The sequence below is a fragment of the Myotis yumanensis genome, unplaced genomic scaffold (assembly GCF_028538775.1).
Source record: "Myotis yumanensis isolate MYYU_CA2020_CCGP unplaced genomic scaffold, mMyoYum1.0.hap1 SCAF_3, whole genome shotgun sequence".
Lineage (NCBI taxonomy): Eukaryota > Metazoa > Chordata > Mammalia > Chiroptera > Vespertilionidae > Myotis > Myotis yumanensis.
This window is the reverse complement of record NW_027223754.1, coordinates 81,600,918-81,616,965: the sequence shown is the minus strand read 5'-3', so window position 1 is coordinate 81,616,965 and position 16,048 is coordinate 81,600,918. Positions and strand designations below refer to the sequence as shown.

The 16,048-nt window shown below is 41.1% G+C and overlaps 1 protein-coding gene across 4 annotated transcripts in view; it reads left to right on the top strand.

Moving 5' to 3' along the window:
* The window catches only part of MTRF1 (mitochondrial translation release factor 1), a 58,210-nt gene that overhangs the window by 18,489 nt on the left and 23,673 nt on the right, over positions 1–16,048 (top strand). For all 4 annotated transcript variants that reach the window (XM_070409007.1, XM_070409009.1, XM_070409010.1 and 1 more), the window contains 3 exons: positions 95–212; positions 5,672–5,808; positions 10,903–11,001. In XM_070409007.1, coding sequence (XP_070265108.1) covers positions 95–212; positions 5,672–5,808; positions 10,903–11,001 — 354 coding nt within the window. The remainder of the gene's footprint in view (positions 1–94; positions 213–5,671; positions 5,809–10,902; positions 11,002–16,048) is intronic.

Genomic DNA, 16,048 nt, shown 5'->3' with positions numbered 1-16,048 from the left:
AGCAATACAGTTTATTTGAAAAATTTTGGAAAAAATTTAGTATTAAAGTATTTGTTGAGTGTAGAATTTACTTATGTTACACTTTTTGTTCTAGGTAGATGTGAAAGTGGACCCTAAGGATTTGAGAATAGATACATTTCGAGCCAAAGGAGCTGGAGGCCAGCATGTTAATACAACTGATAGTGCTGTCAGACTTGTCCATGTCCCCACAGGTAAGCAAGTCTTTTTGCTCTTGTACTTTTAATTTTTTTTCATGTCTTATAAAAACTATTTAGGTTTTAGAAGGAAAGAGTCATGTGTGAGTGTTTGGTTCCTTACAAAAACTCTTTAAAGGTGACATTGGGGTTATAGGTCTGAGGTTCCTAATCTACTTATATAAAAACCATGGGTGGTGTTCATCATGACCATCAGAATTGCAACCAAGCGGAAGTAAGTCAGTCCTGCAGGGCTTGTCTTGGCAACGGCTATGCCCTCCCCCGAGCTGCTTCCTGGAGCTGTTTCCAGTGAGGGCGGGGTTTGAGGCAGGAACTTGCCCTCAGAATGTGGACCCACTGAATCCTGGGTCGTTTTGCCAAGGGCTGCGCCCTCCCCAGCTGTTTCCCGTGTGGCCTGAGGGAAGATCCCACCCTCAGAGCACCAGGAGCGCCCAGCAGCAGTCAGTCCTGGGTTGCTGAGGTGGAGGCCACGGTGTGGTAGAACTCTGGGTCTGGCCCAACAGGGGCATGGCCGATCTTCAAACCAGACCCTGACAGTAGAAAGGAGGGAGCCCCATTCCTCACTGAACCCGCTGTTGGATAGCTTGCTGTCAGTGGCCTGCCAGCCAGGAACCCCATTCACCTGCACCCCAGACCCTGACAGGAGGGAAGAGGGAGCCCCTTTCCTCACGGAATCGACAGGTGGCCAGTTTGCTGTCAGGGGCCTGCCAGCTAGCAATCCTTTTCACCTGCACCCTGGCCCCTGTCAAGCAGGGAGGAGAGAATATGTTTAAAGACCAACTATTGGAACAAAGTACCTCTGAAGCCAAAAGAAGTCATTGTTGGCGACAGAATAGAGAGAGAGAAACATCGATGAGAGAGAAACATTAATCAGCTGCCTTCTGCACACTCCCTACTGGGGATGTGCCCGCAACCAAGGTACATGCCCTTGACCAGAATTGAACCCGGGACCCTTGAGTCTGCAGGCCGATGCTCTATCCATTGAGCCAAACCAGTTAGGGCAATTAATTACCTTTTAATGTTCACGAATTTCATGCACTGGGCTACTAGTGTGTTCATATTTCCCTTCTGTTTGGAAAAGATACCTCTCTCAAAGGAGGCAGAGAGTGAGTGGACCTATTCAGGGAAACTGTCCAAGTATGCTACACAGGGGTAAACAGCCAGATGCACCCCAGCCTAAAAACAAACTTGCGAGTAATATTGGACATGCCATGCAATTTTGTCACTGTGTAGACTGACTGCTAGCTCCATTAGGCTCTGCTGCATGAACGTGGTTACTTTGAATACTGGTAATTTTGTTATACTACGAGGTAATTTTGAAGTCCTTAATGTGATTTTAAAGATTTCTATCATTTTTCAGGTTTTTAAACTTTTTAAATACTTAAATTTCTTTTCTTTTTAAACTCAATTTTACATTGCATGTATATGGTTTTAAAAGTCCAATAATAGCCTGGCAGGTTGTGGCTAAGTGGTTGAGTGTCAACCTATGAATCAGGAGGTCATGGTTCCGTTCCTGGCCAGGGCACATGCCCATTTCAGGCTGGATCCCCAGTAGGGGCCATGCAGGAGGCAGCCAATCAATGATTCTCTCTCATCATTAATATTTCTATCTCTCTCTCCCTCTCCCTTCTTCTCTGAAATCAGTATTTTTTTAAATGTTGGTTTTAAAAACAAAAAATAGTCCAATGATAAAGTCCTATAACAAAAAAATAGCAGCTCCCTGGACCTTTTCTTCCTCCCCCTCCTTCCTTCCTTGACCCTAATTTACTCAAGAGGCAATCACTTTAAACTCTTCTAGCTATTTTTTTTCTGGTAATTATCTCAGTGCTTCTAATTAGTAGGCAGATCTGATTAAGTATACGAGTATATATTCACTACTTAATGTAGTAGATGAGTATTTTGGCAAAATTAATCTTCCACTGTTTTTATGTAAGAAACAGGTAAATAGTGTTCACTACTGAGACAAGTAATATACTATAATTTCATTTTCTTTTTAAATATATTTTATTGATTTTTTACAGAGAGGGAGGGAGAGAGATAGAGAGTTAGAAACATCAATGAGAGAGAAACATCGACCAGCTGCCTCCTGCACATCTCCCACTGGGGATGTGCCCGCAACCCAGGTGACCGGAATCGAACCTGGGACCTTTCAGTCCGCAGGCCGACGCTCTATCCACTGAGCCAAACCGGTTTCGGCTAATTTCATTTTCTAAAGTTAATAATTACTTCTTTGTTTTTATTTGCATAGTTTTCTTTGACTCTAAGTCTTCCTACATCTTTCAAAAGCTGTAAGATGAAATTAACCCAGTTTTCTACAAGGCTAATGCTTTTATTAAAAAAATATGTTTTTATTGACTTTAGAGAAAGGAAGGGAAAGGGAGAGAGAGGTATAAATATCTATCAGCTGCCTCCTGCATACCCCCTAGTGGGGTTCGAGCTAACAACCTGCACTTATGCCCTGACTGGAAATCGAACTGTGACCTCCTGGTTCATAGATTGACTCCAACCACTTAGCAATATCAGCTGGGCTGCAATTCAATTTCAAAGAGGTTAAAGAAAATTTAATGGGCTTTTTAGAATAAAAATATGGAATTTTGTTCTCATTTATAATTGAAAATCTTTTAAATAATACATGTAGTTATTAAGCAGATAGATATTTTTTAACCCTAACCTAAGGATATGTTTTCATTGATTTTAGAGAGAGTAAGATAGGGACAGAGATAGAAACATCAGTGTGAGAAAGAAACATCAATAGGTTGCCTCTCATATGCGCTCCGACTAGGGATCAAGCCTGCAACCTACATATGTGCCCTGACCAGGAATCAAACCCACAACCATTTGGTGTATGGGATGACACTCCAACCAAGCCACCTGGCCGTGGCTCAGAAAATATATATTAAATACTATTTGGTACTCCTACTACCTACAATTTTGGAATTTCTTATAGAGCACTGAAACAACACTGAGAAAACTTTTTTCCAAAAACCCTTCTATAGTTTTTATTTTTATTTTTTTTATTTAATAAACCCAGCACTCTATGTTAATAGCTCTTCTATTATCCAACATATCTTTTCACCCCCTAAATCCTCTATTCTTAAGGGCATATTTATGAATAAATACTCCTGTATAGAAGTTATAAAATATATAATCACAAGATTTCCTTAGGAATTACTGAGTTGTAAGCTATATAAGTTCTAGACTGACCCACTGGATAAGAATAGTGCAAGTGTCTAAGCAAAAATCAATACAGGTCAGCTGATGAGATTCATTTGAAAGAAAGCTTATGATTGACTAGCCATCATGAAATGGAAATTTTCATATTCTTTTGGGTGGTGGAAAAAAAAAAAAAAAGGTTAGCTAGTTTAAGACAGTTCCAGGGAAATGCCTGGGAGATGGAAGCCAGTTGGCACCCCAGCCCAAACATGTGGCTGCAATGAAGCAGTCAAGAAATAAGTTTAAACTAAAAGAGGTGAAACCTAGGTGTCCTTCTTAAAGTATTAGCAAGTGTAGATTGTAGCTTGTTTAGACAGGGTAGAAATATAGCGTCACGGATCCTTATGAGTCAGGGATCCAGAATCAAGGTCCTTCTGCCCAGAATCAAGGTCGCTCATGCCAATAGAAGGACACAGATTTTGGTAAAGCAGAGCAGAAATTTTATTCTCTGATCAAGGAATGGAGAAAGGTAAGCTCATCTTCAAAAAGCACCTTCCTGGGGACTCTTCCCTCTCCCCATGTGGAAGTCTGTGCTGTGAGATCCTTTCCTCTTCCCCACTTGTTCTTCAATAAATTTCCACCTTTACCATAAAAAACAAACGAACAAAAAACACCTTCTTGCCCTGATGAAATGATTGGTTAATTTTAAAGGATCAGGGTAAGACGTAAGAGACATGTAAAAAACTAGAGGATCAGATTTCTTCAAGGAGGTACACATTCCATAGGACGGGAGGACATGCGCTGTTATCTTCCTTCTGCTCACAGTCTAGAATGTGTCTGGCAGAATATCTCCCACTCCTCAACCCTGTGGTGATTTTAGTATGTTAATTAGTCATAGTTCATCTGAAGTTCACTTTTCTTTCATCATGGTGGCATTTTCCAGCTTAAACCTGTGGTACTTGAGTCTCTTCTCTGGTTTCTACCTTCTGGCTTTGCACACTATGGAATTTGCACCCTTTCTTAATGAATTCAGCCTGTTTTTGTCAGGGACAATGTTAGAAAATAAGAGAAGACAAGAAGATAAAGTCAGTAGCAGTTTTAGGATTAACTAATAATGTGGTGGCACAACCCTGTGACAGTAGTTTTGAGAGTAGAATTTTATACACATTTTAAAAATCTCCTGCAAATAGTTACCACCCTATCAGTACAGCTGGCCTTCTGTTATATATGTACCTGGAATCAGGATTGGACACACATTTTCAGAGTGGTAGCTACAAAATTAAGAACAGCAGCCCAAAGCTTCAAGGATCACCATTCCAGGGCTAGATTTGAGCTAGTTACTGGACTCCACAGTGGGTCAAACCCACCCAAATTCGGAAGTTGGCTAACCAAAATGTGTATTTAAATGTGCTGATCAGTAATTGTCTTTAGAACCAAGACAACTGAGAAACATTCACTATAAACTCTTCCTTTGAAAGAGTTTGAGCCCTGGCCAGTTTGGCTCAGTAGATAGAGTGTCAGCCTGTGGACCAAAGGGTCCCGGGTTTGATTCCTGTCAAGGGCACGTACCTTGGATGCAGGCTCCTCTCCAGTCCGGTCCCTGGTCCGAGCGCGTGCAAGAGGCAACCAATCAATGTTTCTCACATCGATGTTTCTCTCTGTCTTTCCCTCTCTCTTCCACTCTCTAAAAAATCAATGGAAAAATATCCTTGGGTGAGAATTAACCCCCCCAAAAAAAGAAAGAAAGAGTTTGAGTAGTTTCTTTTCATTGGTTTCTGTATGTAAAGTCCTTTTTTAAAAACATGAACTCTTGTGTATATTTGTGACCTAAAGGGGAAAAGCTGACTTCTCAAGTAGGACAGAGAATGGAGCAGCACTACATTGGGGGTGACAGTATTTTGCACTTTATTGAGCTACAAAAGTCTCTGGATGAGCTGGTATGGAGAGGCAGAGCTCTGGGAATGAAAGTATGTGTAATCATCTGCAGATGCGACTGCTTTCAGTCTTCTCATCGGAAATATCTCATTTAAGTATCAGAATCTAGCCATCTATCACTACTACCATCATAACAAGTATAATTTCTGAAGTACGCTAAATCTAAAAAATAAGAAATAATAAAAAGTAGTTAATCCTTTGTGATCTTTCCCTAATTAACCCAGGGGGAACTTTAAAATATTCCTCAAGTCTGTCTCTTCTTCACCACTGCCCCCCAGTTGTATTGAACTATAACTGACCCCTCACTTCTATCTCAATTTGGCTTATGGACGCTACAGTTTTTACCTTTAATCTCTGTTATTTTTCAGGGCTTGTAGTAGAATGCCAACAAGAACGATCACAGATAAAAAATAAAGAAATAGCTTTGCGTGTGTTGAGAGCTAGACTTTACCAACAGATGATTGAGAAAGAGAAGTGTCAACAACAAAGTGCTAGAAAACTACAGGTAAGATTTATTTGGTATAATCTCTCTATAATAATCAAAGTGTAATGTGCTAATTAGACTGCATGTCCTTCCGGACATTCTTCCAGACGACCTTCCAGACAAAGCTGGGGCTGCGAGGGAAGCCCAGGTCCCGGGTGCCAGAGGGAAACTGGTGCCGGCAGCCGGGGAGAAGGCTACTCTTGCACGAATTTCATGCACTGGGCCTCTAATATATATATATATATATATATATATATATATATATATATATATATATATATATGCCTAAGTGACCGTTAGGACCGGTTGACTGAACGACTGGTCCCTATGATGCACATTGACCACCAGGGGACAGACGCTCAATGCAGGAGCTGCCCCCTGGTAGTCAATGCACTCCCACAGCCAACCTCCCGTGGCTGGCCAACCTCCTATGGTCCCTCCCCCCGGCTGGCCAGCCCCAGTTGGCCCTGATCACAGGCCAGGCCTAGGGACTCCACCCGTGCACGAATTCATACACCGGGTTTCTAGTAATTTAATACCTTTTTACAAAAAGTCATTTTATGTAAAAAATGTATTTATTTTTGATCAAATGGAAATACCTTAGAGCATAGAGAAACATGCTTATTTGTAAATAAACAATAATTTAAATGCATTTGAACTGACAGATTATGACCAAAATTGGACATGCCAGCTTGCAAATGAGTAGATGACATATGAATAAACTTAAAATTTTCCCAGTTGTTTCTCTCTGGTGTCTATATCATAACTGTTTTGAAAGGAAATCAGTATAAAAGACAAAGTAATTCTCTGGAAATTTAAGAGATTTTTAGATTTTTTTTTTAATCTAAAAACCTAGGCTTTCATTTTAACTCTATGTGAGATAAAAAATACATTTATTTTTTATACATTTGCAAAAAACTGGTAACAGTGATTGCTAGATGGAGTTTGGGGACGGAGTAAAATATTTATTTTTCATTATATACCCTTTTGGAATTTTGTACTGTGTACATGCACAGTATTATTTATTCAAATGTATAAATAGATAAGTTCTAAGCAAAATTAATAAATGTCATTGTTTTAGGTAAACAAAGTGTTGTATGGTTTTAAATTCCAAGAAAAGTAGTTTGTTTTTGAGAGAGGGTGGAAGAGAAAGTGGAATCTAGAAATAACTGTACTTAGATCGGTATGCAACAGTAAATTTGGAAGATCTTTTAGCTTTATAGGATAATCAATTGCATAAAACTAAACATTATTCTTTTTGCTTAGATGTCCTAGTCTTTTCACACTTTTGCCCTTCTAGTATTACTTACCTACATTCTAATTTACAAGTAGTTAAAGCAACAGGATAAGTAATATAGTAATCTTCTATTAGTGATAACCTCAGATAGGAATGCTCATTTACAAAGTATTACTTCTTAGCAAAGAAGTGATACCATAAATATTGTGAAATCTGCCACATTTGATTTAATAAGACACATTGGGATTTACTTGCTATTTGACATTTTGGCACTAGAGGTTTCACATAATAATTTTTAAAATAAGTATTCAAGATTGGCCTTATCCAATGGAGTCCCACCCCAGCCCACAGTGCCTATTTCCTCATGAGTGTAATCCCTACTTACCCATGTAATCTTTGTCCTACCCTATATAAGCAGCTGGCTTATGGGGGGCTGCAGAGCAGATTTTTGTGGATGACCTGCTGCTCTTCCATACCACCGGCAATATTGGAATAAATGCTCATATATGATTTAAAAAAAAAAAAATTGGCCTTATGCAAACTGTGTGTCTTCTTCAGTCATCTGATTTGAGAAGCCAGAAAAGACCTCCATGCTTCCCAATTACCTTGTCCACTTGTTTGAAATTTCTTAGTATTTCTAATGCTTAGAGTTTTTCTTCAGCTAGTATATACAGTAGCTTTTATATGGAAGGCATTGTGCCAGGTTCTCAACCCTGGCTCCACTTATCACCTAAAAAGCTTGCAGCCCTCTAAAATAAATAATAAAACATTTTTTTAAAAAAGCTTTGCAGATTCCTAGGCCTCACTCTCTGAGATTCTGTTGTAATTGATCTGGATGGAGTCCTCGGCATTAAGATAGTAGTTTCCAAACCTGGCTGGTTACAGAATGATGGCCTAGGGAATGTTTTTTAAAGTGCACAATCCCTGGTCTGGCCGGCATGGCTCAGTGGTTGAGCATCAACCTATGAACCAGGAGGTCACAGTTCGGTTCCCAGACAGGGCACATGTCCAGGTTGCGTGCTGGATCCCTGGTGTGGGGTGTGCGGGAGACAGCTGATCAGTGATCCTCTCTCATCGCTGATGTTTTTATCATTCTCTTCCTTTCCCCTCTTCTCTGAAATCAATATAAAATATTAAAAAATAATAATAAAATAAAATGTACAATCCCTGATTGGGCTTTGGAAGCTATCATTTAAAAAAACTCTCCTGATGATCAGCCATATTTATATTATGCTAGAGTCCCGGCGCACGAAATTCATGCGTGGGTACGGTCCCTAGGCCTGGCCTGTGATCAGGGCCATCTTCCCCGGCTTCCTGCAGCCAGTCCCGCCCCCGCCGCCACCCACCCCCAATTCCCCGTTCGCCATTGGGTGATCAGTACCTGATGGCCAGGACAAGGGACCGAGAGGTTGTCTGTTCCCGCCCACTCACCGGCCCCGCCCCGGTTTTGGGTCACCCTCTGTGTGTGGGGCGACTGGTGGGACAGGGGCCTTGGCCTGGCGCTGCCTGCATCCCCCGCCACCCACCCCCAGTTCCCCATTCACCATCAGGCAATCGGAGCCTGCCGGCTGGGGAAAGAGACCGAGAGGTGGTCATTGCACCTAATAGTGACTGGTCCAGCGGTCGTTCTGATCGTTCCACCATTAGAGTCAATTTGCATATTACCCTTTTATTATATAGGACTAGAGGCCTGGTGCCCAAAATTCATGCACTTGGTGGGTGGGGTGTCCTTCAGCGAGGCCTGCACCCTCTTACAGTTCGGGAGCCCTTGGGGGATATCTGACTGATGTCTCCCCATGGGGAGTGGGCCTAAGCCAGCAGTCGGACATCCTTTGTGCTGCCACGAAGGCAGGAGAGGCTCCCACCACCACTGCTGCACTCGCCAGCCATGAGCCAGGCTTCTGGCTGAGCGGTGCTCCCCCTGCATTGAGCATCTGCTCCCTGTGGTCAGTGCACATAATAGTGACTGGTCGTTCCACTGTTCAGTTAATTTGCATACTAGCCTTTTATTATATAGGACTAGAGGCCCGGTGCACAAAAATTTATGCACTCAGGCGGGGGGGGAGGGTCTCTCAGCCCGACCTGCTTCCTCTTGCAGTCTAGGAGCCTCAGGGGATGTCCAACTGACAGACTAGGCCCGCTCTGCGGGAGGTGACTGGGTGGGCTGATCAGGGGACGGCACTGGCCGGCGGGTGGCCGGCCCCTCCCCTCACCATCCTGCCACAGCAGCTGGTCGCCACTGCCCCCCGATCACCGTCCCCTCCCTCTGCCTGCTGGCACGTGCCTTGGCTGTCCTGGCGCTGCCTACTCGCTGGCCCTGCCCCTTGCCGACTGGTCATTCTTCCATTTGGTTGATTTGCATATTATGCTTTTATTATATAGGATGTTTCTTTTTTAATATACTTTTATTGATTTCAGAGAGGAAGGGGTAGGGAAAGAGAGAGAAAAACATCAATGATGAGAGAGAATCATTGTTTGGCTACCTACTGCACACTCCACACTGGTGATTGAGCCGGCAACCTGGGCATGTGCCCTGACCAAGAATTGAACCGTGACCTCCTGGTTCATAGGTCGATGTTCAACCACTGAACCACACCGGCTGAGCTATATTATATGCTTTAGAAAATAAGTTATAGAAGTGTCTTTTTTTTATTTTAAAACGTGGAGAGAGAGAGTATTGTGTGTATCGTATGCTGGGGAGGTAAGAGAGGTGCACAGACTAAGAAGAATACAAATAAAATAAGGTAAACTTTGGTATGTGACGATTTCAAGTGTTTGGAGTTTTGAAGGAGGCAGATAACATATTTCAGTTGTTGGGACCAGACTGGCAGAGATGGTAGGAGTGTCAGGGAAGGGAATCCTTTGAGATGACATTTTAGCAGAGTTCACAGGCACACATAATGGTAATATGGTATAATAAATAGCATTATAGAGGTACACATCATTTTCAGAAATAACACTGGGAAAGTTGGCCACATTATGAAGTATCTTAAATTCTGAGTTGAGATGTCTGCTTAGTAGATAAGGAACCAAATAAAATTGATCAGAGAACTGTGCTTTGGGAAGACTAAACAGGGTAACACAATGTAAGGAGAGAATTGGAAGATTAACCAGGAGATTTTACAGGAAATAATGAGCTCTTAGATGATAGATAATAGATGGAAAGGCAGGATATAATAAGAGACCCTTGAAACCATTGGAAGTGGGCAGTTAGAGAATGGGTGGTTTCAGTGTCTATATCAAAGCCTGGCGGAATAAGTTCCCATGAAATGTTTGTTACATTGTAGGATGTCAGAGTTTTCTACTTGGATAAAAGGGAATGTTGTGGTGTCATTTGTAGAAACTAGGAGAAAGAACTGATTGGAGTGGAAAGATAATTTGATTTTATGTATATGGAATTTGAAGTATCAAAGAGACATAAATTCTTATTCCACAAATAAGTTTTAAAACTTGTAGTCTTAGCCCTAACCGGTTTGGCTCAGTGGATAGAGCGTCAGCCTGCGGACTCAAGGGTCCCAGGTTTGATTCCAGTCAAGGGCATGTACCTTGGTTGCGGGCACATCCCCAGTAGGGGGTGTGCAGGAGGCAGCTGATTGATGTTTCTCTCTCATCGATGTTTCTAATTCTCTATCCCTCTCCCTACCTCTCTGTAAAAAATCAATAAAATATATTTAAAAAATAAAAAATAAAATAAAATAATAAAACTTGTAGTCTTAAACATTAAGTTTTGCCCATTCTTGCTCTTTGCCACTGTGTATATAGAATTTTACAAAATATTTAAGCTGTTAAAATAGGAAAGTAATTTACAAGTAATTTTTTTCATTATAATAGAGGTAATTTTAAAGTTTAAATATGAATTGCTTTTTATTATGGCACAGGTGGGAACAAGAGCCCAGGCAGAGAGAATTCGGACATATAATTTCACCCAGGACAGAGTCACTGACCACAGGATAGCATATGAAGTTCGTGACATTAAGGTAATATCACTGAGTATGCTTTATGTACCTTCAACTTTTGAAAAAAGTATAGTCAAATTCTAGAGAGTAATGTCTAAAATATTTTAAAAAATTTTTAAATCATTAAACCAATTTATGTTAGTACCTTAAAATTTGCAAACATTTTTATTAGTTTACTGGTAAGAAACATGCTCTTTATGCCAGTTTGGAACAAGTATCTTATAAATTCTAATTTCTTTTTAAACACCCACACTGTATTAATATTTTTTATTTTTCATTTTTAAACAGTGTAAGCTTCAAGGGTGTTACTCTGTTTTTAATTTTTTTTATTGATTTCAGAGAGGAGGGGAGCGGGAGAGAGAGACAGAAACATCAATGATGAGAGAGAATCACTGATTGGCTGCATCCTACACACCCTCTACTGAGGACCGAACCTGTAACCTCGGCATGTGCCCTTGGCTGGAATCGAACCCGGGACCCTTTAGTCTGCAGGCCGATGCTCTATCCACTGAGCCAAACCAACTAGGGCATTAATATATTTTAAATATAGCCATGTGCCACTTGACCACTGGGATATGTTGTGAGAAATGCATCGTTATGCAATTTAATCATTGTGCAGACATCATAGAGTGCACTTACACAAACCTAGATGGTGTAGCCTGCTACACACTTAGTTAAATCAAACACAAAAGAAAATGCTGCAGTCAAAAGACATGGTAAACATGAGATGTATGACGCTGCTGTCAGTGTAACCAGGCATACTGTTTTACAGAAAATGTTGTTTTTAATCAGTCTAAAGAGTATACTCTAAAAATAACAATTAAAAGTTTAGTATAGTAAATACATTAACCAGTAACAAGTTTGTTATCATTATCAAGCATTATGTACTGTACAAATTGTATGTGCTACTTTTATACCACTGGCAGTGGAGCTTAGAGCCTTCTTCCGAGCTCATGTGGTTGTTGGCAGAATTGCATTTTCTTGAATTGTAGGAGAGAGGCCCCCATTTTCTTGCTGGCCATCAGCTGGATGCTGATGCTCTCATCCCCTATAGATCCACACAGTTGCTTACTATATGTCCCCCTCCATATGTCCTCTCCCACTTTGAACCTCTTGCAGAAATGGCTCAGACCTTTTTAAGGGCTCGCATGTTCAGGTCAGGCCCACCTGTATAATACCCCTTTTTTTTTTTTTTTAAATATATTTTATTGATTTTTTACAGAGAGGAAGGGAGAGAGATAGAGAGTTAGAAACATCGATGAGAGAGAAACATCGACCAGCTGCCTCCTGCACATCTCCCACTGGGGATGTGCCCACAACCCAGGTACATGCCCTTGACCGGAATCGAACCTGGGACCCTTCAGTCCGCAGGCCGATGCTCTATCCACTGAGCCAAACCGGTTTCGGCAATACCCCTTTTTTAACTTAAAGTCAAACTAATCACTGGAGTGATATTTCATCATATTCACAGTTTCTGCCTGCAGTTAAGGGAGGGAATTATGAAAGGTGTGTACACTAGAGGGCATCTTATATATCTGCATTACCACAACGTATATTCATTAGATCGAGGTATTACAGTTAACTGTTGGGGAAAGACCATGTCAGTTTGGTTGGAACGTTAACCAAGACCATGACATTAATACATTAATGATGAAACACAGGAAAATTTCCGTTTTGCTTCCACTGATGGGGGAAGTGAACTAATTCCCATATAGGACTAGGTGGAAAAGCAGGAAAAAAGAAGTTTTTATCCTTTTCCTTGGTGCCATGTGATATGTAGGGGCTTTTTCACTGGATTCTATTCCATTTTGTACTCAAAATTAAAGTCCCAATTTTACAAAAGAAATGTCTAATTATTTATTTATTGATTGATTTTTAGAGAGAGAAGGGGAGAGAGCGAAAAAAAAAACATTGATTTGTTGTTCCACTTAGTTATGCATTCGTTGATTGATTCTTGTATGTGCTGACTGGGGATCATACCTTCAACCTTGGCATATTGGGACAATGCTCTAACCAACTGAAATACCCAGCCAGGGCTACAGTTTTTAGTATTAAGAAATTTCTGTGTATCTTATGCCATTTCCTCTGTTTTCTCAGCAATTATGGTTGCCGTAGATAGGAAACATAAGTGCCTTGTTGAAAAGGAGAAAATATTTGCTAACTTCCCTTTCCTCAGGAAACAGAGTAATAGCCAAACACATTTGACCATATTGTTCTAATTATGTCATAATTTTTTAGTTCTTTTTCTAGCAGTGGTGATGATTTTCTATGAGACAGTGACATTCTTTTCTTTTTTTTTATTCTTTTTAAAAAATATATTATAATAAGTATTACAAAGGGTATTACCTATGTGTCCTTCCCCCACCCCCCGCCCTTGACAATCCCCTGGCCTCCCTTACCCCCCAGTGTCTTATGTCCATTAGTTATGCTTATATGCATGCATACAAGTCCTTCGGTTGATCTCTTACTCCCCTCCCTTCTGCCCCCCAACCCTCTCTGGTTTTCCCACTGCAGTTTGACAATCAGTTTGAGGCAGCTCTGCCTCTGTATCTATTATTGTTCAAAAGTTTGTAATGGACTTTATTATCCATGAATGAGTGAGATCCTGTGGTATTTTTCCTTCATTGACTGGCTTGTTTCACTTAGCATAATGCTCTCCAGTTCCATCCATGCTGTTGCAAATGGTAAGAGTTCCTTCTTTTTTACAGCAGCATAGTATTCCATCGTGTAGATGTACCACAGTTTTCTAATCCATTCATCTACTGATGGGCACTTAGGCTGTTTCCAGATCTTAGCTATGGTGAATTGTGCTGCTATGAACATATGGGTGCACATATCCTTTCTGATTGGTGTTTCTGGTTTCTTGGGATATATTCCTAGAAGTGGGATCACAGGGTCAAATGGGAGTTCCATTTCCAGCTTTTTGAGGAAACTCCATACAGACAGTGACATTCTTATGACCAGTAATATATTTTAGAGGGGCACATAGGTGCTCAGTATAGTATTCAGTCATGAAGCAGGAGCTGATAACTGGCTTTTATACTTTACTTATAAAGTATCTGACTTTGGCCTAAATAATAAGGCATTATTACTAACCAAACAAGCACGGCAGACACAGAAATGATAAGGAAAATCTTATCGGTATGCTCTAATAATCACTAACCCGCTTATTAGGGAGAAAAAAAAAAACATTCCATATTAGTGAAAGGAAAAAATGGCATAAAAAACGTTGTAGTAAAACATTAAAATCTAAGCCAGTCAATGAAGGAAAAATACCACATTATCTCACTCATTCATGGATAATAAAGACCATTATAAACTTTTGAACAATAATAGATACAGAGGCAGAGCTGCCTCAAACTGATTGTCAAACTGCAGTGGGAAGGCCAGAGAGAGTTGGGGGGCAGGAGGGAGGGGAGTAAGAGATCAACCGAAGGACTTGTATGCATGCATATAAGCATAACTAATGGACATAAGACACTGGGGGGTAAGGGAGGGTAGGGGTTTGTCAAGGGCGGGGGGGAAAAAAGGACACTTATGTAATACCCTTTGTAATACTTTAAGCGAAAAATAAAAATAATAAAAAAAAAAAACAAAAAAAACATTAAAATCTGCATGCAGGAAAGACACTAGTGTAGGAACTGAATAGTTGTGGATGTCGCAAGAAAAGTGACAAGGGCTTTAACCCCAGAGCAACTGCTATAAGACAGAATGTAAGGGGTGGAGAGGAGAGAAAGTGGATGTCTGTGGGACTGCTCTCTCATTATTCTAGACCAGTGATGGCGAACCTCTGACACCTCTGACACATGAACTCATTTTTTTGGTTGATTTTTCTTTGTTAAATGGCATTTAAATATATAAAATAAATATCAAAAATATAAGTCTTTGTTTTACTATGGTTGCAAATATCAAAAAATTTCTGCCCTAACTGGTTTGGCTCAGTGGATAGAGCGTTGGCCTGCTGACTTAAGGATCCCAGGTTCGATTCCGGTCAAGGGCATGTACCTTGGTTGCGGGCACATACCCAGTAGGAAGTGTGCAAGAGGCAGCTGATCGATGTTTCTCTCTCATCGATGTTTCTAACTCTCTATCTCTCTCCTTTCCCTCTGTAAAAAGTCAATAAAATATATATATTAAAAAAAAAATTTCTATATGTGACACAGCATCAGAGTTAAGTTAGGGTTTTTCAAAATGCTGACACACCGAGCTCAAAAGGTTCGCCATCACTGTTCTAGACCCTGACCTCTTCCCTACTCATCCACATAGTCCCTGATGGCACTTCTATGTTCTGACATAATCATGGTCCTGACCCAAGACAATACTTGATTTATATGGGGAGGAAGTCTGAACAAGTCCCATCCAATGAGTTCCTTCCCAGGATTTTTAATCTGGAAACATACAGGGTCATCCTCCCCTTGGTGGCTAAAGCTGAAGTACTTAAAGTTTACAAGAGGTTAGAAGCCACATTTTTAGTCATGGGAGAAAGCAATCTTCAGGGAGAGAAGAATGAAGCTGATACATTGAAAGGAGCAAACATGAGAGCTGGATGGAAAATATCCTGATGATATGAATTCCCATATTCATTTATTCCTGAGGCCCAGTTTCATTGCCAGGATGGTGGCAGTAGCCCTGTACATTTCTATCCTTGGGGTATGTAAGGTCACTCAGTATTCTTGTAAATTCCCTTTGGCTATTTTTATTTTTATTTATCTAGATAACTAGTGGACCAGTGCACGGATTCGTGCACAGATGGGGTCCCTCGACCTGGCCTGCAGAGATGGGGCCGAAACCAGCTCTATGACATCCCCTGAGGAGTCCCAGATTGTGAGAGGGCAGTTCTTAGGTGATGCGCCCTAGAATCCGGCTCCCTCCTCTCTGGTTCCGGTGCATCACCTGAGAACCACAGCTGGCAAGTCACCACAGCTTGGCAGCTCCTGTGTTGAGGTCTGCCTCCTGGTGGTCAGTGCCCATCATAGCTACCGGTCGAACAGTCGGCCGGTTGCTTAGGCTTTTATATAGAGAGAGTAGTGGCCTGGTGCACGAAGTTCGTGCACTGGGGGGGGTTGAC